Source organism: Symphalangus syndactylus, chromosome 12, assembly GCF_028878055.3.
Source record: "Symphalangus syndactylus isolate Jambi chromosome 12, NHGRI_mSymSyn1-v2.1_pri, whole genome shotgun sequence".
Taxonomy (NCBI): Eukaryota; Metazoa; Chordata; class Mammalia; order Primates; family Hylobatidae; genus Symphalangus; species Symphalangus syndactylus.
Window position 1 is genome coordinate 119,926,260 of NC_072441.2, and position 17,782 is coordinate 119,944,041.

General features: G+C 45.1%; 1 protein-coding gene across 1 annotated transcript in view; it reads left to right on the top strand.

Annotated features, from left to right (window-relative positions):
- LOC129469061 (tenascin-N) overlaps nt 1–16,829 on the top strand; it is a 72,748-nt gene extending 55,919 nt beyond the window's left edge. The window contains exons 16-20 of the mRNA XM_055255231.2: nt 4,568–4,664; nt 5,543–5,709; nt 5,861; nt 13,439–13,602; nt 15,983–16,829. Of these exons, the coding sequence (XP_055111206.1) occupies nt 4,568–4,664; nt 5,543–5,709; nt 5,861; nt 13,439–13,602; nt 15,983–16,123 (570 nt within the window). The 3' untranslated portion in view covers nt 16,124–16,829. The remainder of the gene's footprint in view (nt 1–4,567; nt 4,665–5,542; nt 5,710–5,860; nt 5,862–13,438; nt 13,603–15,982) is intronic.
- Nucleotides 16,830–17,782: the final 953 nt, after the last annotated feature.

Genomic DNA, 17,782 nt, shown 5'->3' on the forward strand with positions numbered 1-17,782 from the left:
GTGGGTCAGTTCATTTGGAAACTGATATAATAAAATGCAAACTAACATTTATTGAGAGATCATAATAACCTATTATATCTATATATGCCAGGGTCTGGCTTAACTACTTTATGATTTACTATGATTAATGACCTTGCCGAAGCCTTGATTTAAGATTGACAGGCTGTTAACATCTTAATCTAACAGTTTAGAAAAGTGAGGCTTGTCAAGGTTGCCCAAAGACACAACTAGTAAGTATAGAGCTGGTTCTGGTTCAAAACAGTGATGCAAAGAGCACCAGAATCATTTTTGGAAGCTTCCCTGGCCCAGATGAAGTGTTATTACACACACACACACACACACACACACACACATACATATACACACATCGCTGGAAAGCTCCTATCAAGCTTGGGCACTGGGTTCACTGATAGGAGATAGAGACCAAATACCTTTGTAATGCATTCTAGGGGGACAGGGTTGGATTTGAGCCTGACCTTGTGGTGGGAACGTGATTTGACACGATGTATGTGGAGCCGTATATTGGTGCTACATCTGTCCTAAAATTCCACTGTCCATGGTACAAGAGTCCCAAGGAAGGGGTTGGACCAGGCACCTTGCTAGGAAATTAGCAAGTTCTCAGAGTCTTTGGAAATTCGATTTGGGAAACAGATTCAGTAGGGCTGGTATTTTCAAACTTTCTGACAGAAAGATAAGATTTATGCCTGGTCTTTGTATCAGTGATTAGCTGTAGGACTCTGGATACTCGCTTTTCTGGACTTTCACATCTGTCAAATGGCATCATAAATACTTGCTCCGGGGCCAGCACTCAACAGATGCTCACAAAATGATTGTCGCCTGGCCGGGCGCAGTGGCTCACGCTTGTAATCCCAGCACTTTGGGAGGCCGAGGAGGGCAGATCACGAGGTCAGGAGATCGAGACCACGGTGAAACCCCATCTCTACTAAAAATACAAAAAATTAGCCGGGCGTGGTGGCGGACGCCTGTAGTCCCAGCTACTCGGAGAGGCTGAGGCAGGAGAATGGCGTGAACCTGGGAGGCGGAGCTTGCAGTGAGCCAAGATTGCGCCACTGCACTCCAGCCTGGGTGACAGAGCGAGACTCCGTCTCAAAAAAAAAAAAAAAAAAAAAAAGATTGTCGTCTAAGTGAATAAATGAGTGAAGAAAAGTGACGGAAGCCAAGAAGGAAATAGGGCATCTTTAAAAGATGGATACTTGAGCAAAGGGGAAAGAGAACAACGTTAATGTGGTGTTAACTGTTTGCCGTGATATTTCCTGCATTCTGTTCAGCAGCTCTTGCCCATTTATAGATCATTTTTATGTGATGTCTCATTTAGTCCTCCTGGAAGTCTTATGAGGTAGGCTCTTCTCTTCCCTTCTGTTCCTGTTTTACCATGAGCTGGCCAAGGGTTAGGAATAGAAGAGGCTGCCTCAGCAATCCCCACCCGTCCCCTGCCCAGGAAGTGGCTGTGGTCTGACTTGGAGCCTGGAGCCTTCTGCATCCATGGTGCCCCACTCCTTGGCCAGCAAACATGAATGGGTGCTTTGGAAGGAGTTAAATGTGAACTCCCATGTGGAGCTTTCAGCATTGCTGCAGAGTAACCTACTCTCTCTTCCCTCCCTTTCTCTTCCCGGAGAAAAATGTAAAGAAGGCACGAATATCAGGTGGTTTACTTTATAAATTCAAGATAATGTGTTTTACTTCAAGGCACATGCTGTGAAGTCTAGTGGAAAGGAGGGAGATTAGATTTTGTGTTGGGGCTTCTGCATCTGAATGAATGCAAAGAAAAATAGGCAGAGAGAGGAATGCAATTCTAGCCTTTGGTTAGTGGGAATCATTCCTGAGGTTAGCTAGGATGGCGTTCAGCTTGGCTCTCAAGGTCATGTGGAATTAGATGTATTATCAATTCCAATAGTGTATACAGGTGTGTGTAGGTACTTTTCAGATTTACTTCCTATAAAAGAATCCAATTTACTGTGACTGGAACTGCCTTCCTTCTCCAAACAGAGGAATTTTTGAAAAGAAAGCAGTCCACACTTTGGTGAATGGCACCCAACTCTGCCTCCATTTTCTTGCTTCTCACTCATTCTTTGGTCCGTTCCAGTTTAGCTTCTGTCCATATCTTACACTGACACAGCCCTTGCTAAAATCACCAGTGATTTCTGTGCCACTAAATTCTAGGGAAGGTTTTGGCCTCCTGTTCCTTGACCTCTCGTCAGTACTTGACACTGTTGACCACACTTTTCTCTTTATGGTTTTTGTGATTCCATATTTTTCTAGTTTCTTTTTCTCCACTTCTGTTGCCCCTTCTCTCTCCTTAATGGATTCGTCCTTCTTCATTATACATATTGGATGTCCTCAAGGCTTGATTCTAGGCCACTTTATCTTTTCAGTTCCCATTTTCTTCCTATGTGGTCTCATCTTTTCCATGACTTCTTTTTGCCCTCCTCTGGGTCCCAAGCTTCTCTGTACTAATTAGGATAGAATGGGCTCCAAATTCCAGCAATTGAACAAACACGATGTAGTTTTCTTATGTGTGCAATGTCTTCTGCAGGTTTGACAGCCAGTTATAAGTGTGACTCAGGGATTCAGGCTGTTTCCATCTTGTAGTTCTGCTGTTTCAGTGTGTGGCCTTTCCCATGGCCTCGTGGTACATGGCAGTAGAGGAGAGAGTGTGGAGAACCCACCCACACCCAAAAGGCTCCCACCTACAGCCTTTTGGCTGCAAATAGTCACATAGCTCCAACTTAAATACAAGGGAAGGTGTAAATGGACATCTTCCTGTGTTCCTGGGAAGAGGAAAGTGAACTGGGACTCAGTGAACTTCTAGCATTGCCTGAGACACACTCTACCTTAATAAGGCTAGCCTAGACATCTCTTTAAAACTCCAGCCCTTACATACAATTGCTCTGTGGTATTTTCATTCACCAGCATACCTCAGAAATAACTCACACTTACCACATCCCCAAATGAGCTCATGACCCATTCATAAAACCTGTACTCGGCCAGGCGCAGTGGCTCACACCTGCACTTTGGGAGGCTGAGGTGGGTGGATCATGAAGTCAGGAGTTCAAGGCCAGTCTGGCTAATATGGTGAAACCCTGTCTCTACTAAAAATACAAAAATTAGCCGGGCATGGTGGCGTGCGCCTGTAATCCCAGCTACTTGGGAGACTGAGGCAGGAGAGTTGCTTGAACCTGGGAGGCGGAGGTTGCAGTGAGCCAAGATCACACCACTGCACTCCAGCCTGGACAACAGAGTGAGGCTCCATCTCAAAAAACAAACAACAACAACAACAAATAAATAAAAATAAACTACCATCTGTCCTCTCTGAATCCCCCATCTCAGTGAATAGCTGAGAGAAGAGTCATCTGCAAGCCCATACTATAAGAACCTTATCTTACCTTGACTTCCTCCTCTTTCAGTCATTCCTCCACATTCTGTCACCACCTCTGTCAACTTTACCTTCTATCCACTTCCATCTATTCTCAGGGCATCCCTTATCCAAGCTACTGTCACCCTTCATCTGCACTCTACAGTGGTCTCCTAATTGGTCATCTCATTTCCACTCTTGCCCTTGACCAGTCCATTCCATACACTACAAGCTAGAGATGAATCTGATCGGATCTCATTTCCTGCTTAAAACTGCAATAATTTCCAGTGCTCTTACGTGGACCAACGTCTTCAACAATCCCTTTTAAAGGCTCGTCAGGACTGACTCTTGCCATCTTCTCAGCCTCCCTTTCCATCCCTTCCTCAGCCCCCAGCAGCCCCAACATTGGCCCCCGTGCACTTGCCTGACCACTCCTACTCATCCTGCAGCTCAGCCATGTCCTGGGGGTAGTTTCTTGGCTCTTTGGTCAGGTCCTCCTGTTTTACGCTCTTATGGTTCTGTTGCGTCTTTCCCTCGTAGCCCTTATCACAGTTTTAACTGCATTTAAAAATTATTTAATTTAGTAATTTTATTTACTGAACTATTAGCTCCAGGAGGGCAGGGACCATTTCTGGTTTATTCATTTTGCTTACTATCTTGCATATTGCCTAGTACATAGTAGATGCTCAGTAAATATTTGTTGTGTGAACTTTTTTCTACATAAGTATTAAATAATCGCTATATTAGGAATCAGGTGAATTAAAAAATAATTTCTACTCTCAAACTATTTCAGAAAAGGGGAAAAAAGATGCCATAAACATGATGTGCCCCAATTGAGTTGAATGGGTGTTGAAAGTTACATGTGAGAGTTGGCAGAGGTCTGGAATATCTTGTCCTAGACAACCCACACTAGCAACTGAATCACACAAATAATGGAAAGAACTGAAATTTCTTAAGGGCAGGAACCTTCTCTGCTTTTGCTCTACACGTCTTAGTACCTGGCATACTACTGTACATATAAAGAATGCTTATTAATATAGTGAATCTACTGACATATAAATAAAAACCTCTCTAAAAAGAAAGGTGTGCTATCTGGAGGAAGGCAGTGTATGAGCAAGCTGTTGGTCTTCTCTTGTCTCCCAGCACCTATGTCTGTTTGGAGAGTCAGAGTGAAGTATTCATCTTCCTTCTCAGGTCTTCCAGAGGCGGAACACTGGGCAGCTGGATTTCTTCAAGCGATGGAGGAGCTATGTGGAAGGCTTTGGGGACCCCATGAAGGAGTTCTGGCTTGGTATGATCTCAGAATCCAGGAGGCTGGGGCTGTGGGGGGTGATTTCTCCCAGGACAAGCTAGCTAGGAGGCTTAGGGAAGCTCACCACCTTCACTGAGAGGCCCCAGTGGCAGGGAGACGGAGGACTGCCGAGCAGGTTGTTGGTGGAACAGTTGATGGGAAAGCTGTCCTGCACTCTGAACTTGTTGAAAGGTAGGGTGGTCACAGGGGTTTTATGCTGATTTAAGCTCTGCAGGATCTGCCTGCAGCCTGAAGATCTTAGAAGCCACAGTAGTAGAAAAAAAGTTCAGTGATTGGGATGCTGGTCCATTACTGGGAGGTCACTCTAGCAGTCTCTAAAATTCTGTTGGTGATGCCAGGCATTATGAGCAACTTTTTTCCCCTTTTTCCCTCTGCTCTCCTCTGGAGCAGTTGTTCACAGACAGTGAAATAGCCAAAAGCATGAATTGAGAAATGAAGAATTAAAAAGTCATAATTCAGATACCCAGTGTCTAATAAAGTAGATGATGTTTGTGGCTCGCTCAGTATAAAATCTCTTTGGGGATCTTAGGATGAGCCGTTGACCTGCCCTCCTACTTGGTGAGATAAATGGATGATAACTACAACTGCTTCTATTTTAGAGGGACGGAGCCAATGGAGGCAGATTCCTTCTGGGGTTACCCTGCCCCCCTCACTGCTCCCTTCCATAGAACGTGGTCTCCACACTCCTTAGTGTGACTATGAGCCCCCAAAAGAGAAAGTGCTGAGACTGCCCCTTATTAGCAGAGAAGGTAAAGACGAAAGTGACTTTAGGTTCTGAAAGCCTCAGATGCACATGTTGAGTGCTTACTCGCACACATGGGTTGATCGGTTATTGGAATTCCATTTTTTATTTTTAGGACTAGACAAGCTACACAACCTCACCACCGGCACTCCAACGCGGTATGAGGTGAGAGTGGATTTACAGACTGCCAATGAATCCGCCTATGCTATATATGATTTCTTCCAAGTGGCCTCCAGCAAGGAGCGGTATAAGCTGACAGTTGGGAAATACAGAGGCACAGCAGTTGAGAAAAAATATTTTCCTACTGCGAAGGTCTCTTGCTGTCTGTTGTGTAAGGATTGGTTTGCCATGTGCCACTGATCTGGGGTGTGGAATATTATGCTGTGGAGGTGAATTGTTCTCATTGACAGTGGATGTCCTACTTTCTGCAGAGGGTCAGGAGTGAACAAGTAGTTAAAGCAATCCTTGACCACCATAAAATTGGAACTTTCGTATGTTATATGTCACCCCCCCACCCCAATAAAAACCCTCCCCTTGTACTCCTGTTATTCAGGCTGTTGTACATTAGCTGATGAGCCCACATTCTGAACAATTTCTTTCTTTTTTTTTTTTTTTTTTGAGATGGAGTCTTGCTCTGTTGCCCAGGCTGGAGTGCAGTGGCACGATCTCGGCTCACTGCAACCTCCGCCTCCCAGGTTCATGCCATTCTCCTGCCTCAGCCTCCCGAGCAGCTGGGACTACAGGCGCCCACCACCACGCCCAGCTACTTTTTTGTATTTTTAGTAGAGACGAGGTTTCACTGTGTTAGCCAGGATGGTCTCGATCTCCTGACCTCGTGATCCACCCGCCTCGGCCCCCCAAAGTGCTGGGATTACAGGTGTGAGCCACCGCTCCTGGCCCTGAACAATTTCTTGATGCTTGTCAGTCTTTCATTCGGCTTTAGCAGTGTGGCTGTCATCTTTGCACAGTAGTGTGTGTGTGTGTGTGTGTGTGTGTGTGTTATTATTTGAGCTTTTGGTGGCGCTTTGCTATAAAAACAGAATAAGGAAAGTGCTGATTCAAATAATAAGAAGTATAGGTCTCATTAATTTAATTCAACTGTGACAACACAGAAATGAGAAGTTCAGTGGAAAGTGAGGGAACCTTTAGCCTCTAGTAGCCGCTCATTGGAGCTAAATCAGTTGCTGGTGTGTTTGGTTGTGAAGGAAAAGAGCAAAATTAAGCAACATGACTGAAATGCTGGAATGATACCAGTAAATTAAATATATTGTGTAAGAGGGGGAGGTGTGGTCATTGTTTTAATACTAATATTTTAAAAGTTGTATTTATGGTTTTTAAACCCTAACAAGTAAGCCTGTGTTTTGACATTTGCATGTTTTTGACTTTGGTGTATTTACATAGGAATGTGTTACTAGCCAGATTGACTGACTGTATAAGACATGGCGGTCTCTGTCCTTAGACTTAAATGTAAATAGGTGAAAACAAATAGAAGGTAACTTTTGCAGAATGTCAAATAAGGGGTAAGAAACATAGACAGTTACAGGAGTGTGGAGAAGGTGGGCACATGGAGGATGAAGCAACTGGAGGGAGTTGGATCTGCAAAAAGGGGCAAACTCAAGTGGGAGGAAAGAGAGGGCTCTCCAGGCCTGGGGGCTTTAGGGTGAGTAGGGACTGAGGGGAGGCAAGAATGCTGGAGTTTATCTCACAGCCTTACTGGACTTCTCAAGATTGTCTACTCAAGGACCCCTGATGGCAGAAGACTGTGAACAGAACTTCTGAGTGTCTGGGGCCATGATCTGGAGTGGCCAACTGTGAATGCAAACCTTCTTTGAGATCTTATAATTTCATTTAAAAAATAGTCACATGAATTTTGCATTTGTTCTTGTTTCCCAGTGCCTGTCTCAGAGCCTGGTACAGAGTAGGAGAGTTTAAAAAATGAAATTGCTAGCAGGACTTTTCTATGTACATAATCTTATGGATGTTTAGTATCTTACATAATAGTCCCTGAGACCCAAATAGGTTCCATAGGGGTGAATGAAAGGGTGAGTTTGGTGACATGGTGACATGGGAGGGGACAAACAGGGAGGGGTAGGCACCTACCAGAGTATGAGGCATTTGGGCTACAGACATGGGGAAACTGTTCCAGGATTCTGAGTAGGAGTTGGATGAGAAAAAGCATGCAAAGAATTATTTCAGGGAAAAGACAATCCTTGAAAAAAAAAGCATTGCAGCTAGAAGATCCTCACTGCCTTTGGATACTGTCACTTCTTTCCTAAGTAGTCCTGGGTCTCCACGGGCTGGAGACAGGCTGTGCTACATGCACTTGAAGTATAACATAGTCATGCGTCGCTTAACGACAGGGATACATTCTGAGGACTGCATTGTTAAGCATTTCATCATTGTGCAAATATCATAGAATGCACTTACACAAACCTAGATGGCAGAGCCTTCTATAGACCAAGTTATATGGTGTAGCCTATTGCTACTAGGCTACAAACCTGTATGGCATGTTACTAAATATAGTAGGCAATTGTAACACCATGGTAAGTACTTATGGATCTAAATATATGTAAACATAGAAAAGGCACAGTGAGAATATGGTATAAAAGATAAAAAATGGCCAACCTGTACAGGGTACTTACTATGAATGGAGCTTGCAGGACTGGAAGTTGCTCTGGGTAGGTCAGTGAGTGGTGAGCGAATGTGAAGGCCCAGGACATGACTGTACACTCCTGTAGACTTTAGAAACACTGCCCTTTGGCTACACTAAATTTATTTACAAATGTTCTTTCTTCATTAATAAAAATTTACCTTATCTTATTGTAACTGTTTATAAACTTAAACATCTTTTTCAATTTTTTTGACTCCTTTGGAGTAACACTTCGCTTAAAACACAAGCAGATTGTACAGCTATACAAACATATTTTCTTTCTTTAGATCGATATTCTGTAAGTTTTTTTATATTTAAACATTTTTTATTTTTATTTTTTACTTTTTAAACCTTTGTGTTAAAAACTAAGACACAAACACACACATTAGCCTAGGCCTGCACAGGGCCAGGATCATCAATATCACTGTCTTCCACCTCCGCATCTTGTCTCGCTGGAAGGTCTTCAGGAGCAATGGCACACATGGAGCTGTCATCTCCTGTGATAACAATACCTTCTTCTGGAATACGTCCCAAAGGACCTGCCTGAGGCTGTTTTACAGGATTTTTTTTTTTGTTAAGTACTCATACACTCTAAAATAACAATAAAAAGGATAGTATTATTCACATAAACCAGTAACATAATTGTTTATTATCATTATCAAGTATTATTTACTGTATGTAATTGTATGTGCAAGACTTTTGTATGACTGGTAGGTTTGTTTACACCAAATCACCACAAACACATGAGTGATGCATTGGTTTGTGACCTTACGACAACTGTGATGTCTCTAGGTAATTTTTAGATTTATTGCGATCTTATGGGACCACTGTCATATATGCAGTCTCTTGTTAACCGAAATGTTCTTATGCAGGGCATGACTGTATAAAACATGAAAGTCAGATATAGAAAAAGACAGTTATAATATAGTTGGGAAACATAAATGGACATTCATATGATCACGAGGATATTAACTGAATGAGAGGGGATTTAAAGATGCTATTTTGTATGACTAAGCACACTGCCCATATCCTCCCACCCCATCTCTACATGAGATCAGACTATGTGCCTGACAGCTTATTCTAGGTTCTTCCAACCCTTTGGTATAATACAGTACACACATTCCAGTCTGTCCCAGAGCCCTTGGGCCTGTTCAGTCCACATGGAGTCCATCTGATCATTTCTTTGGTTTCCAGTACCCTGTTGTCTGCTCTTGATCATGGCCATCCGTTAGCCTCAGCCTTTCCTTCTCGGGTTAAAGAAGTCTACATAAGCTCCATGTGTGGGACCCTCCCTGGACACAACATGAAGTTGGGTGTTTTTCTTTGGCCTCTGTGCCCCACATCTCTCCCTGAAACCCAGTGCCCTCCCTGGCCTCCTGGTCATGAACCTCACTCAGGCCTGTCCTCCCAGGCCGCACATTTCCTTTCTGTTGGCCATTACCATTTGCCTTTTCTGAAGTCTGTGTTAAAATGATTCAGCAAATGAACTGATGCCAATGGGAAAGAGACTGAAAGGCAGTCAACATGTTTGGGGAATTATTTAATTCTCCTCCCAGGTACTCTGTTTGCATGTTAACTGCAATGAGGGGATAATTCCTGTTCTAAGGTTGTTCAGGCCAACAGTGCCAGACAGTAGAGGATGTATTTTTTAATAGAATTTATTTTTTAATAGGAGACTTTCACACAGCATTTAGGCAGCGATCTAGTCTTCCCATGTGTACTATCATTCCCGCTTTTAAATTCTGAATTACAATGGTAGGGTTAGTAGAGTTTTAGCGTTCCTTAAATATGCTAATTTGTCCATGTGGAGGGTTTCAGAATTTAGAAAGCTCCTGGCTACACATGTCTTGAATGCTGAGGCACTGTTTAGAGGACATGGCACTCAAATGGAAGGTGAATATTTTGATACCTCCCTGCGTGCACCAGCTCTCCCCAGCCTCTATCTTCATTTTAGCTCTGATTAGAACTGGCATGCCTGCAGCCTGGCAGCAATGTGTCGCTTAAGGCTTGCTCCCTACTCAGACTGTCCAGGTGGGCCCTCAGCTTTTGACTTCCACTCAAGTCATATCAGAAAGCCCATTTTCCCTTCATGAAGCAAATTCCAGCAAGGTAATGATGTGTAAATTTAGTTTCTGATTCTGAGTCTTCTAGTGGGGGCAGGGAGGCTATCTTGTAAGCTCCACCGTTAAGATGTGATTCATCTGTTTAGAGATCATAATGAAAACATAAAGAGCTAGGCATTCAGAATGGCGCCGAATGAATTCTAGGGCTAACCAATTATTTACAGCTGATTTCAAGTCCCACCTGCATGGGCCACAGTGGGGACACAACCAGGGATGGATCCCAACCTGGGGGCACTTGGAAATGTGACTGGGGAGCTCTGGAAGCATTTAGTGGGTTGGGGCCAGGGATGGATTTTTAAATGCTGGCACTTGAAAAAGAAAAAAAATTAATGGGTACCTGGACGAAAGGGAAAGCTAGAAATGGCACAAATCATTTGTAATCATTCATTCCTAATCCTGAAATAAAAGACATTCAAGGTTCCGACACACAGTACTGTGTCTGTGTGTGACTGACAGGGGATGTGATGTTAATGGCTTCTCCTGATCTTTGAAGGTGCAGCTGCCTGGGCCTTCTTTCCCATCCTGGTGAATCCTAGACGGGGAGAGTGGGTCTCAGAGGGACATTTTGATGAGATGGATGGTGACCAGCTTGATCCCCTCTGAGTCTGGGCACAGACCTTTCATGGGCCTGCCATGAACACCTCCAGTCCTCATTCTCACTCTCTACACTCTGAACATTAGGATGGCTTCAGTTTCTAGACGGTAGAAAATCAGTCTGCAGAAAAAGACCTCCCACATTTGGGTGAAAACCTGCTTTACCTTTCTTTATCCCAGTGCCCAGGTTAAGATCATCACAAACATGTCTTTAAGAGAGCCTCTGCACAGATTCTTAGAAAGCAGCCCTGGGAACCTTCTATGTAAATTAGGTAAGCTGTGCTCATTTAAAGAAGGTTACTAAGGGAGACGCTGCACGGTATTTCAAGCTGTGGTTAACTTTCTGTACGAAGTCTGGAGGGAGGAGGAAATATGTATGACTAGCATGACAATATATCTTTCTTGGATTGGAGAAAACTACTGGAGACAGACCTGTCTACTGCGTCTGCGTGGAAGTGGCCTCTGTGGCCCCGGAATCCTCCTGCTTTTTCTGGGTGAGGCATAAATGAGCTGCTGGTGGGATTGCAGACTTGGAGGGGCAAATTAGGACCTTACCTTTTAACATATGCTACCAACTCTGCGTATTCACCCCACCCACTCCAAAAACGTTTTTGAGACCAAGGACCTCCTTATTTTTGTGTTCACAGAGCCAAGCATGTGCTGCTCCATAGCAGGTGTTCAGTAAATGTTCCCTAAAAAACAAATGAGTGAAGTTGTAGACTAGAGGTTCTCACACTGTAGCCTGCGTCAGATCATCAGAAGGGCTTGTCAAGGCATAGATTGTCGGGGCCCACCCTGTAGTTTCCGGTTCTGTAGGTCTGGGCTGGGGCCAAATAATTTGCATTTCTTTTTTCTGTTCTTTTCTTTTTTTTTTTTTTTTTTTGAGATAGAGTCTCACTCTGTCACCCAGCCTGGAGTGCAGTGGCACGATCTTGGCTCACTGCAACCTCCACCTCCCGGATTCAAGCAATTCTTCTGCCTCAGCCTCCAGAGTAGCTGGGACTACAGGTGTGCGCCACCATGCCCGGCTAATTTTTGTATTTTCAGTAGAAACAGGGTTTCACTATATTGGCCAGGCTGGTCTTGAACTCCTGACCTCATGATCTGCCTGCCTTGGCCTCCCAAAGTGCTGGGATTACAGGTGTGAGCCACCGTGCCTGGCCAATTTGCATTTCTAACAAGTTCCCAGGGGATGTGGACGCTGCTGGTCTGGGAACCCCACTTGAAGAGCCATTGATAGATGGCTCTCTCTTGCTAGCGTTCAAGAAGCCCCCCATTCAAATAAGGAAGCCATAGGTGGATTGGTGTCTCAGAAAGAACACTGGACTTGGAATCTCAGGACAGAGATTTGAGTCCCAGCTCTGCTGTTTGTGGACTGTGGGACCTTAATAATTTCCTAGAGTCTAATCTTTTTGAATTTATTTCCTCATGGGACCAAGAGCTGCCCTGCCCACTTCACAGGGTTGCTGTGAGAGTGAAATGAGAATGCACATGTGAAGATCACTAAACTCAGAGCTGAAATATAAATGTAAGAATCTTTATTGCAGGAACAGAGCTTGATGAAGCTTGTGATTGATATGGGCCCTTATTGCCTTTTATGAGCAGAAAAAGAAAGCTTGTAAAAGGATGACAAATATGATAGGGAAACAGGAGATACACAAGCAAAATAATTAAAGCAGTTTTCCAGATGGGATGTAATGAAGGACTGAATTTTACGTGTGTCCCCAGAAGGGCTCTGGAAGTTCAGGGGTGTTTGTGTGTAGGAGTGTGTGTGTGTGTGTGTGTGCACACATGTGTGTTAGGAGGGTGCATGGGAGGACCAGTAAGGAGAATCTTCCTTAGAAGGGGGCTTGAACTAGGCTTTGAAGGGATGGTTAGGATTTGGACAGATGAGGGCAGAGAGAAATTCCCTGGAAGGTGGGCTGGTCCACAGTGGAGGGTGCATGGTGGAGATGGTGGGATGCAAGATTGTGCATAGGGCACAGCCAACCTACGGGCCTGCAAGGCATGGAAGAGGAATTCACCTCCATGTGGTATGAAGTAGACTGTTAGGCCTGAGATGATGAAAATGGACGTCTAAACTCCAGAGGGGCTGGCAGGCAAGAAGCCAGAGAGAAGGCTGTTTTGTTAACACAGACCCAGGATGAGAGAAGGCCGAGGGTGGGTGTCGTGGGAGCAGAGATGTGGGGTGTATGTGAGTGACCTGCAGAGGGAGGGCTTGAGAAGGGGTATGAAGGGATTGTCAAACATGGCTCCAGGTTCCAGGTCTGGGTGGTGTGGAGAAGGGCGGACCCAAGGCAGAGTGGGGAGAGTGGAGAGTGGTGCTCTTGTGTGTGGCATGGTCAGGGACTTGGGGAGAGTTGTTATGTTTGGATATTTGATCTGACTGTGGAGCTTCAGTGAAAACGCTATGAGAACTGTTGGAGAAACAGGCCTGAAGTTGGGGTACAGGCCAGAAAAGACAGCCTGTTCACATGTGTCATGTTCCCATTTGGGCTGTTTTGAGAGAGCGGTGACTATCTGTGACATGACTGGCTGCATCCTTGGCATTTTCATGCCTAGAGATCTTCCTGCTGGGTCCTCTTTTGATCATCTCCTCGGTGGCTAACCCTGGGCGCTCGCCTCCGTCTCTTCTCTCCTGCAGGGGATGCTCTTACTTACCACAATGGATGGAAGTTTACAACGTTTGACAGAGACAACGATATTGCACTCAGCAACTGTGCCCTGACGCATCATGGTGGCTGGTGGTATAAGAACTGCCACTTGGCCAACCCCAATGGCAGATATGGGGAGACCAAGCACAGTGAGGTAGGTGACAGGTGAATGTCTTTACTGTCCCAGGGTATGCCCATATTCAGCTTCCAAATGGACACCCTCCAGGCCAGTCTGGCAGCCCCTCTCCTTCTGAAGCTTCCAGTCAAAGCAGTAGAGCTTCTCCTCCAGACTCCATGGCCTTGAGGTCGTGGCCTGCCTTCCTGATGGCCATGGCTCTGCTTGTTTTGCATTGCCAGTGCTGCACACTTGCCTAGGGGAAGGTGCGGGAAAAGCTTGGGCTGCCCACTGCCATGTAATGACAGATGATGTGCTCCACACACTGTCTCATTTCACTAGTTCACACAATGTCAGCTCTGGCTGCTGTAACAAAATAACACAGACCAGGTGGCTCAAGCAGCAGACATTTATTTCTCACAGTTCTGGAGGCTGGGAAGTCCAAGATCAGGCTGCTGGCAGATTTGGTTCTTGGTGGTGGACCTTGCTGGCTTGTGGATGGCTGACTGCGGCTGTGCGTCCTCACATGGCGGACAGAAAGGAGCTCTGGTCTCTTCTTCATATAGGGGCATGTGTCCCATCATGAGGGCTCCACCTCATGGTCTCATGTAAACCTAATTACCTCCCAGAGGCCCCCTCTACATACCATCATGTTGGTAGGGGGTGATTAGGGCTTTACTACATGAATTTTGAAGAGACACAAACATTCAGTTTATAACAAACACTGCCTACTTTCTAGTTGTTCTCCTAGTTGAACAAGAGCTATTTCTTTAGGCTGAGCATGGTAATTCATGCTTGTAATCCCAGCACTCTGGGAGGCTGAGGTGGGCTGATTGCTTGTGCCCAGGAATTTGAGACCAGCCTGGGTAACATTGTGAAACCCCGTCTCTACAAAATATACAAAAATTAGCTGGGCATTATGGCGTGCACTTGTAGTCCCAGCCTCTAGGGAAGCTGAGGCAGGAAGATCACTTGAGCCTGGGAGGTTGAGACTGCAGTGAGCCATGATCAAGCCACTGCACTCCAGCCTGGATGGCAGAGCAAGACCCTCTCTCAAAAGAAAAAAAAAAAAAAGCTGTCTCAAGTACTTTGAACACCAGGAAAACAGTCTTTTGTGTCTTAGGTCAGACCTACTCTTGGATCCACTTCACCCAAAACCTGCCCAGAATATTGAGCTAGACCAGTCTCTCCACAGTGGGAGTATGTGCCCAGGGCCCAGGGGTCCAGGAGGGCTCCTCTTCCCACATTGCTCTGAAACTGTCCCACCCACTATTTCTCAAGCCTCCTCCACCCCAGTGCATCATCCTGACTCTTTGACAGCTGTGGGGCACTTCCCACCTACTCCCTCACAGTTTCTTGAAAATTGCATCTTTGTCTCTGCTCATCAGTAATCCTCTCCCCTCCACAAACCCTGAGTCCCCATCCTAGGTTTCTAATTTCCCATCTGCAGCCCTGATGCTAAGCCTCCAGGAAGCCACCTCTTCAGAACTTACCTTGTACCAATATTACTGTAAATATTAGCACATCCAAAGTCCAGGTACATTTTGATTACTTTGGCCCTGACCAGGCTGCGGGACTCCCAATCTTTGTGTGATTTTTCAAAGGGAAGAAGAAATTCGCCCCCAGGGAAGCTGGGGAGGGTGGGCCCATGAATCATGGTGGCAGCGTGTGGGCTGACTCAGGGAAGCCAGGGATAGGAGATCAAATATTGGACATGAGCAGCCAGGATGCCCTGAACCATCCCATATTTGCTAATAAAAGGCATTCATCTGATTAATGCACTTTTCACAGTCTGCAAGGCATTTAGCTTCTTGTTTATTATTTACCTCACAAATTAAAATACATAAAATTGGTCACTTGGGCTTTTTATTGGCCAGGTTGCAGGGTTATTAAGTGAATTAAATATTATTGCGCTCACCAGTCAAAAGACATAAAATGAAATTTAGTTTTCAGCAGGCTATTTGTTACCCCAGAGCTAATATCTAAACAGTCTAAATTGAAAATGATTTTACACAATTGGCCAATTAATATGTTTATTTTTGCCTTTAATTTCTTGGAAAGAAAGAGTGAAGCAAAGATAATTTGCCCATTGCCGGCCCGGTTGACCCCTGTGTTGTCTCTGTGGCTGCTCTGGCCTCACCCAGCTCCTGGGCTCACACCCCTTTGCTCCCACCGTAGAGACTGCCAGCTTCCAAATCGTCCAAGTCCTCAGCCCGTCTAACCCCAGCTGCCCAGCAGAGGGCGCGTGTGTCCGGATCCTGCCCTCCCCTCCCTTCTCATCACCCCCTGTCTCTTTCTCTCCCCTGAGCAGAGAGGGAGTGGTTTCACTGGTAAATAATGAATTCCTTTGTACCATAACGCACCATGCCCTCCTCCCAAGAGGCTCTTCTTGATGTGGCTTTTTTTTTTTTTTTCGTAGGGGGTGAACTGGGAGCCTTGGAAAGGACATGAATTCTCCATTCCTTACGTGGAGTTGAAAATCCGCCCTCATGTCTACAGCAGGGAGCCTGTCCTGGGCAGAAAGAAGCGGACGCTGGGAGGAAGGCTGCGAACGTTCTGATGGGCCTGTGAGCAGTCCTCGCAGGAGACACCACCAGATGTGAGAGCTTGGGGCGGGGTGGGTAGTGGTCACTGGGGTCTGGGAGTGCTCAGATAGCCCACAGAACAAATCATGTCACCAAGCTTCAAGCCATGGAGGTTCCTTCCCTCTCACCTGCATTTTTGCCCATCTTTATGAGGGTCTTGAAAATCAAAATAGTAGTTGCACAGTATGTGTAGGAAAGACAGTACTGGAACGGCAAGGTTTCTCAGCTTATCTTCAGCAACAAATATACTGGATTAGGGCAAGAGAAGGAATCACCCAGCACTTCACCAATTGGAAATCTCTGGAAATTTACATCTATGTATTTAAAGCTCTGCTAATGCAAATCTTTTCTCTGGAAAGAAGCACAGTGGAGGGGTTCTGATGACCCAGGGGCTAGAGCTGAGACAACCGGATGTTTGTCACCACCTTTCCCATTGGGTTTTTAGGAAAACAGTGTGAACCTCCCCCTTTTAATTTCTGGTGTTATGAGGAAGAATAAAGAGAATAAAAGGGGCTAAGATGGACTCACGTTTAGCTAAGTTCTGACTTGTATCCAGCATGCTGGAGACCAAAGCTGCCGCCTTACTGCTATTTTTAAGCGCCCTCTTTTCAGTCATTTGCATAATTGTGTCCATAGAGCTGCATATGTTGTGAATAAATTCTCACTCATTTCAACTTTGAATAGTTTGACTCTCTTGGTAATTGGTTCCTCCCAGAGACTCTTCTGCAACTCCCGTTCATGCCCACCAGGCCTCAGACTGCCTCTTTTCCCCGCCCCGCACTATTGGAGCCCTGGGTTTTGTGGGAGTGCTCAGCACCGTGAGTCTTACTGTTTGATCGAACAGTTGGCAAGATCAGATCCTTTTTGCTTATTTTCTATCATTTTAGAGGGTTTTCTGTAGCAAAGTCAGTGACCAATGAAGTAACTTAAATTCCTATTGAAGAAAAAAAATAATAAACCACTTGATTTAAAAAAAAAATTGCCATGTGTTATTTTCCCCCACATAAGTGCACTTGAATTCTAAATTTAACCTACGTGCAAGTGAAGGTACAATTCGTGCATTGTAATGGAATTTGGTTGGCTGTGGACTCTGATTTGCATGATGGGAAATAATGGTATTTAGAATGCAGAAGTGAGTGAATGGGAAGTAAGGCGAATGCCCGGAAAGCTGCTGTACCCCTCCAGGACCAGGGTGTGGTCTATTGCCTAGGTGTCTCCAGGTTTGAACCTCTGGGTGAATGTCAGACCATACTCCTGAAACCATTTCTGTCAACCTGTAAAGTCTTCAGCATCCCCCTCTGGTGCCTTCCTTCCCCAGACACACACATTGAGCAATGCCATGGTAACTGCTCGCTCTGATAATGAGTGGTCTCAGTGAAATACAGTTTTAGTGTTGATGCTGACGATGAAAAAATGTGCCTGCATGTTATTAATTGATTCAACAAGAGTTTATTAAGTGTTCGTCTGCTTTGTATCAGGCAGGGTGCTGGACCCTGGGGAAACAGAAGTGAGCAAGATAGACACTATCCTTGTATTGGTGGAGCTTGTGTGCTGTCATTCATTCATTTGTTTACATTCACTCAACGAATAGAGATGAAGCCCTGTTATGTGCCAAGTTCCATTCTAAGCATTGG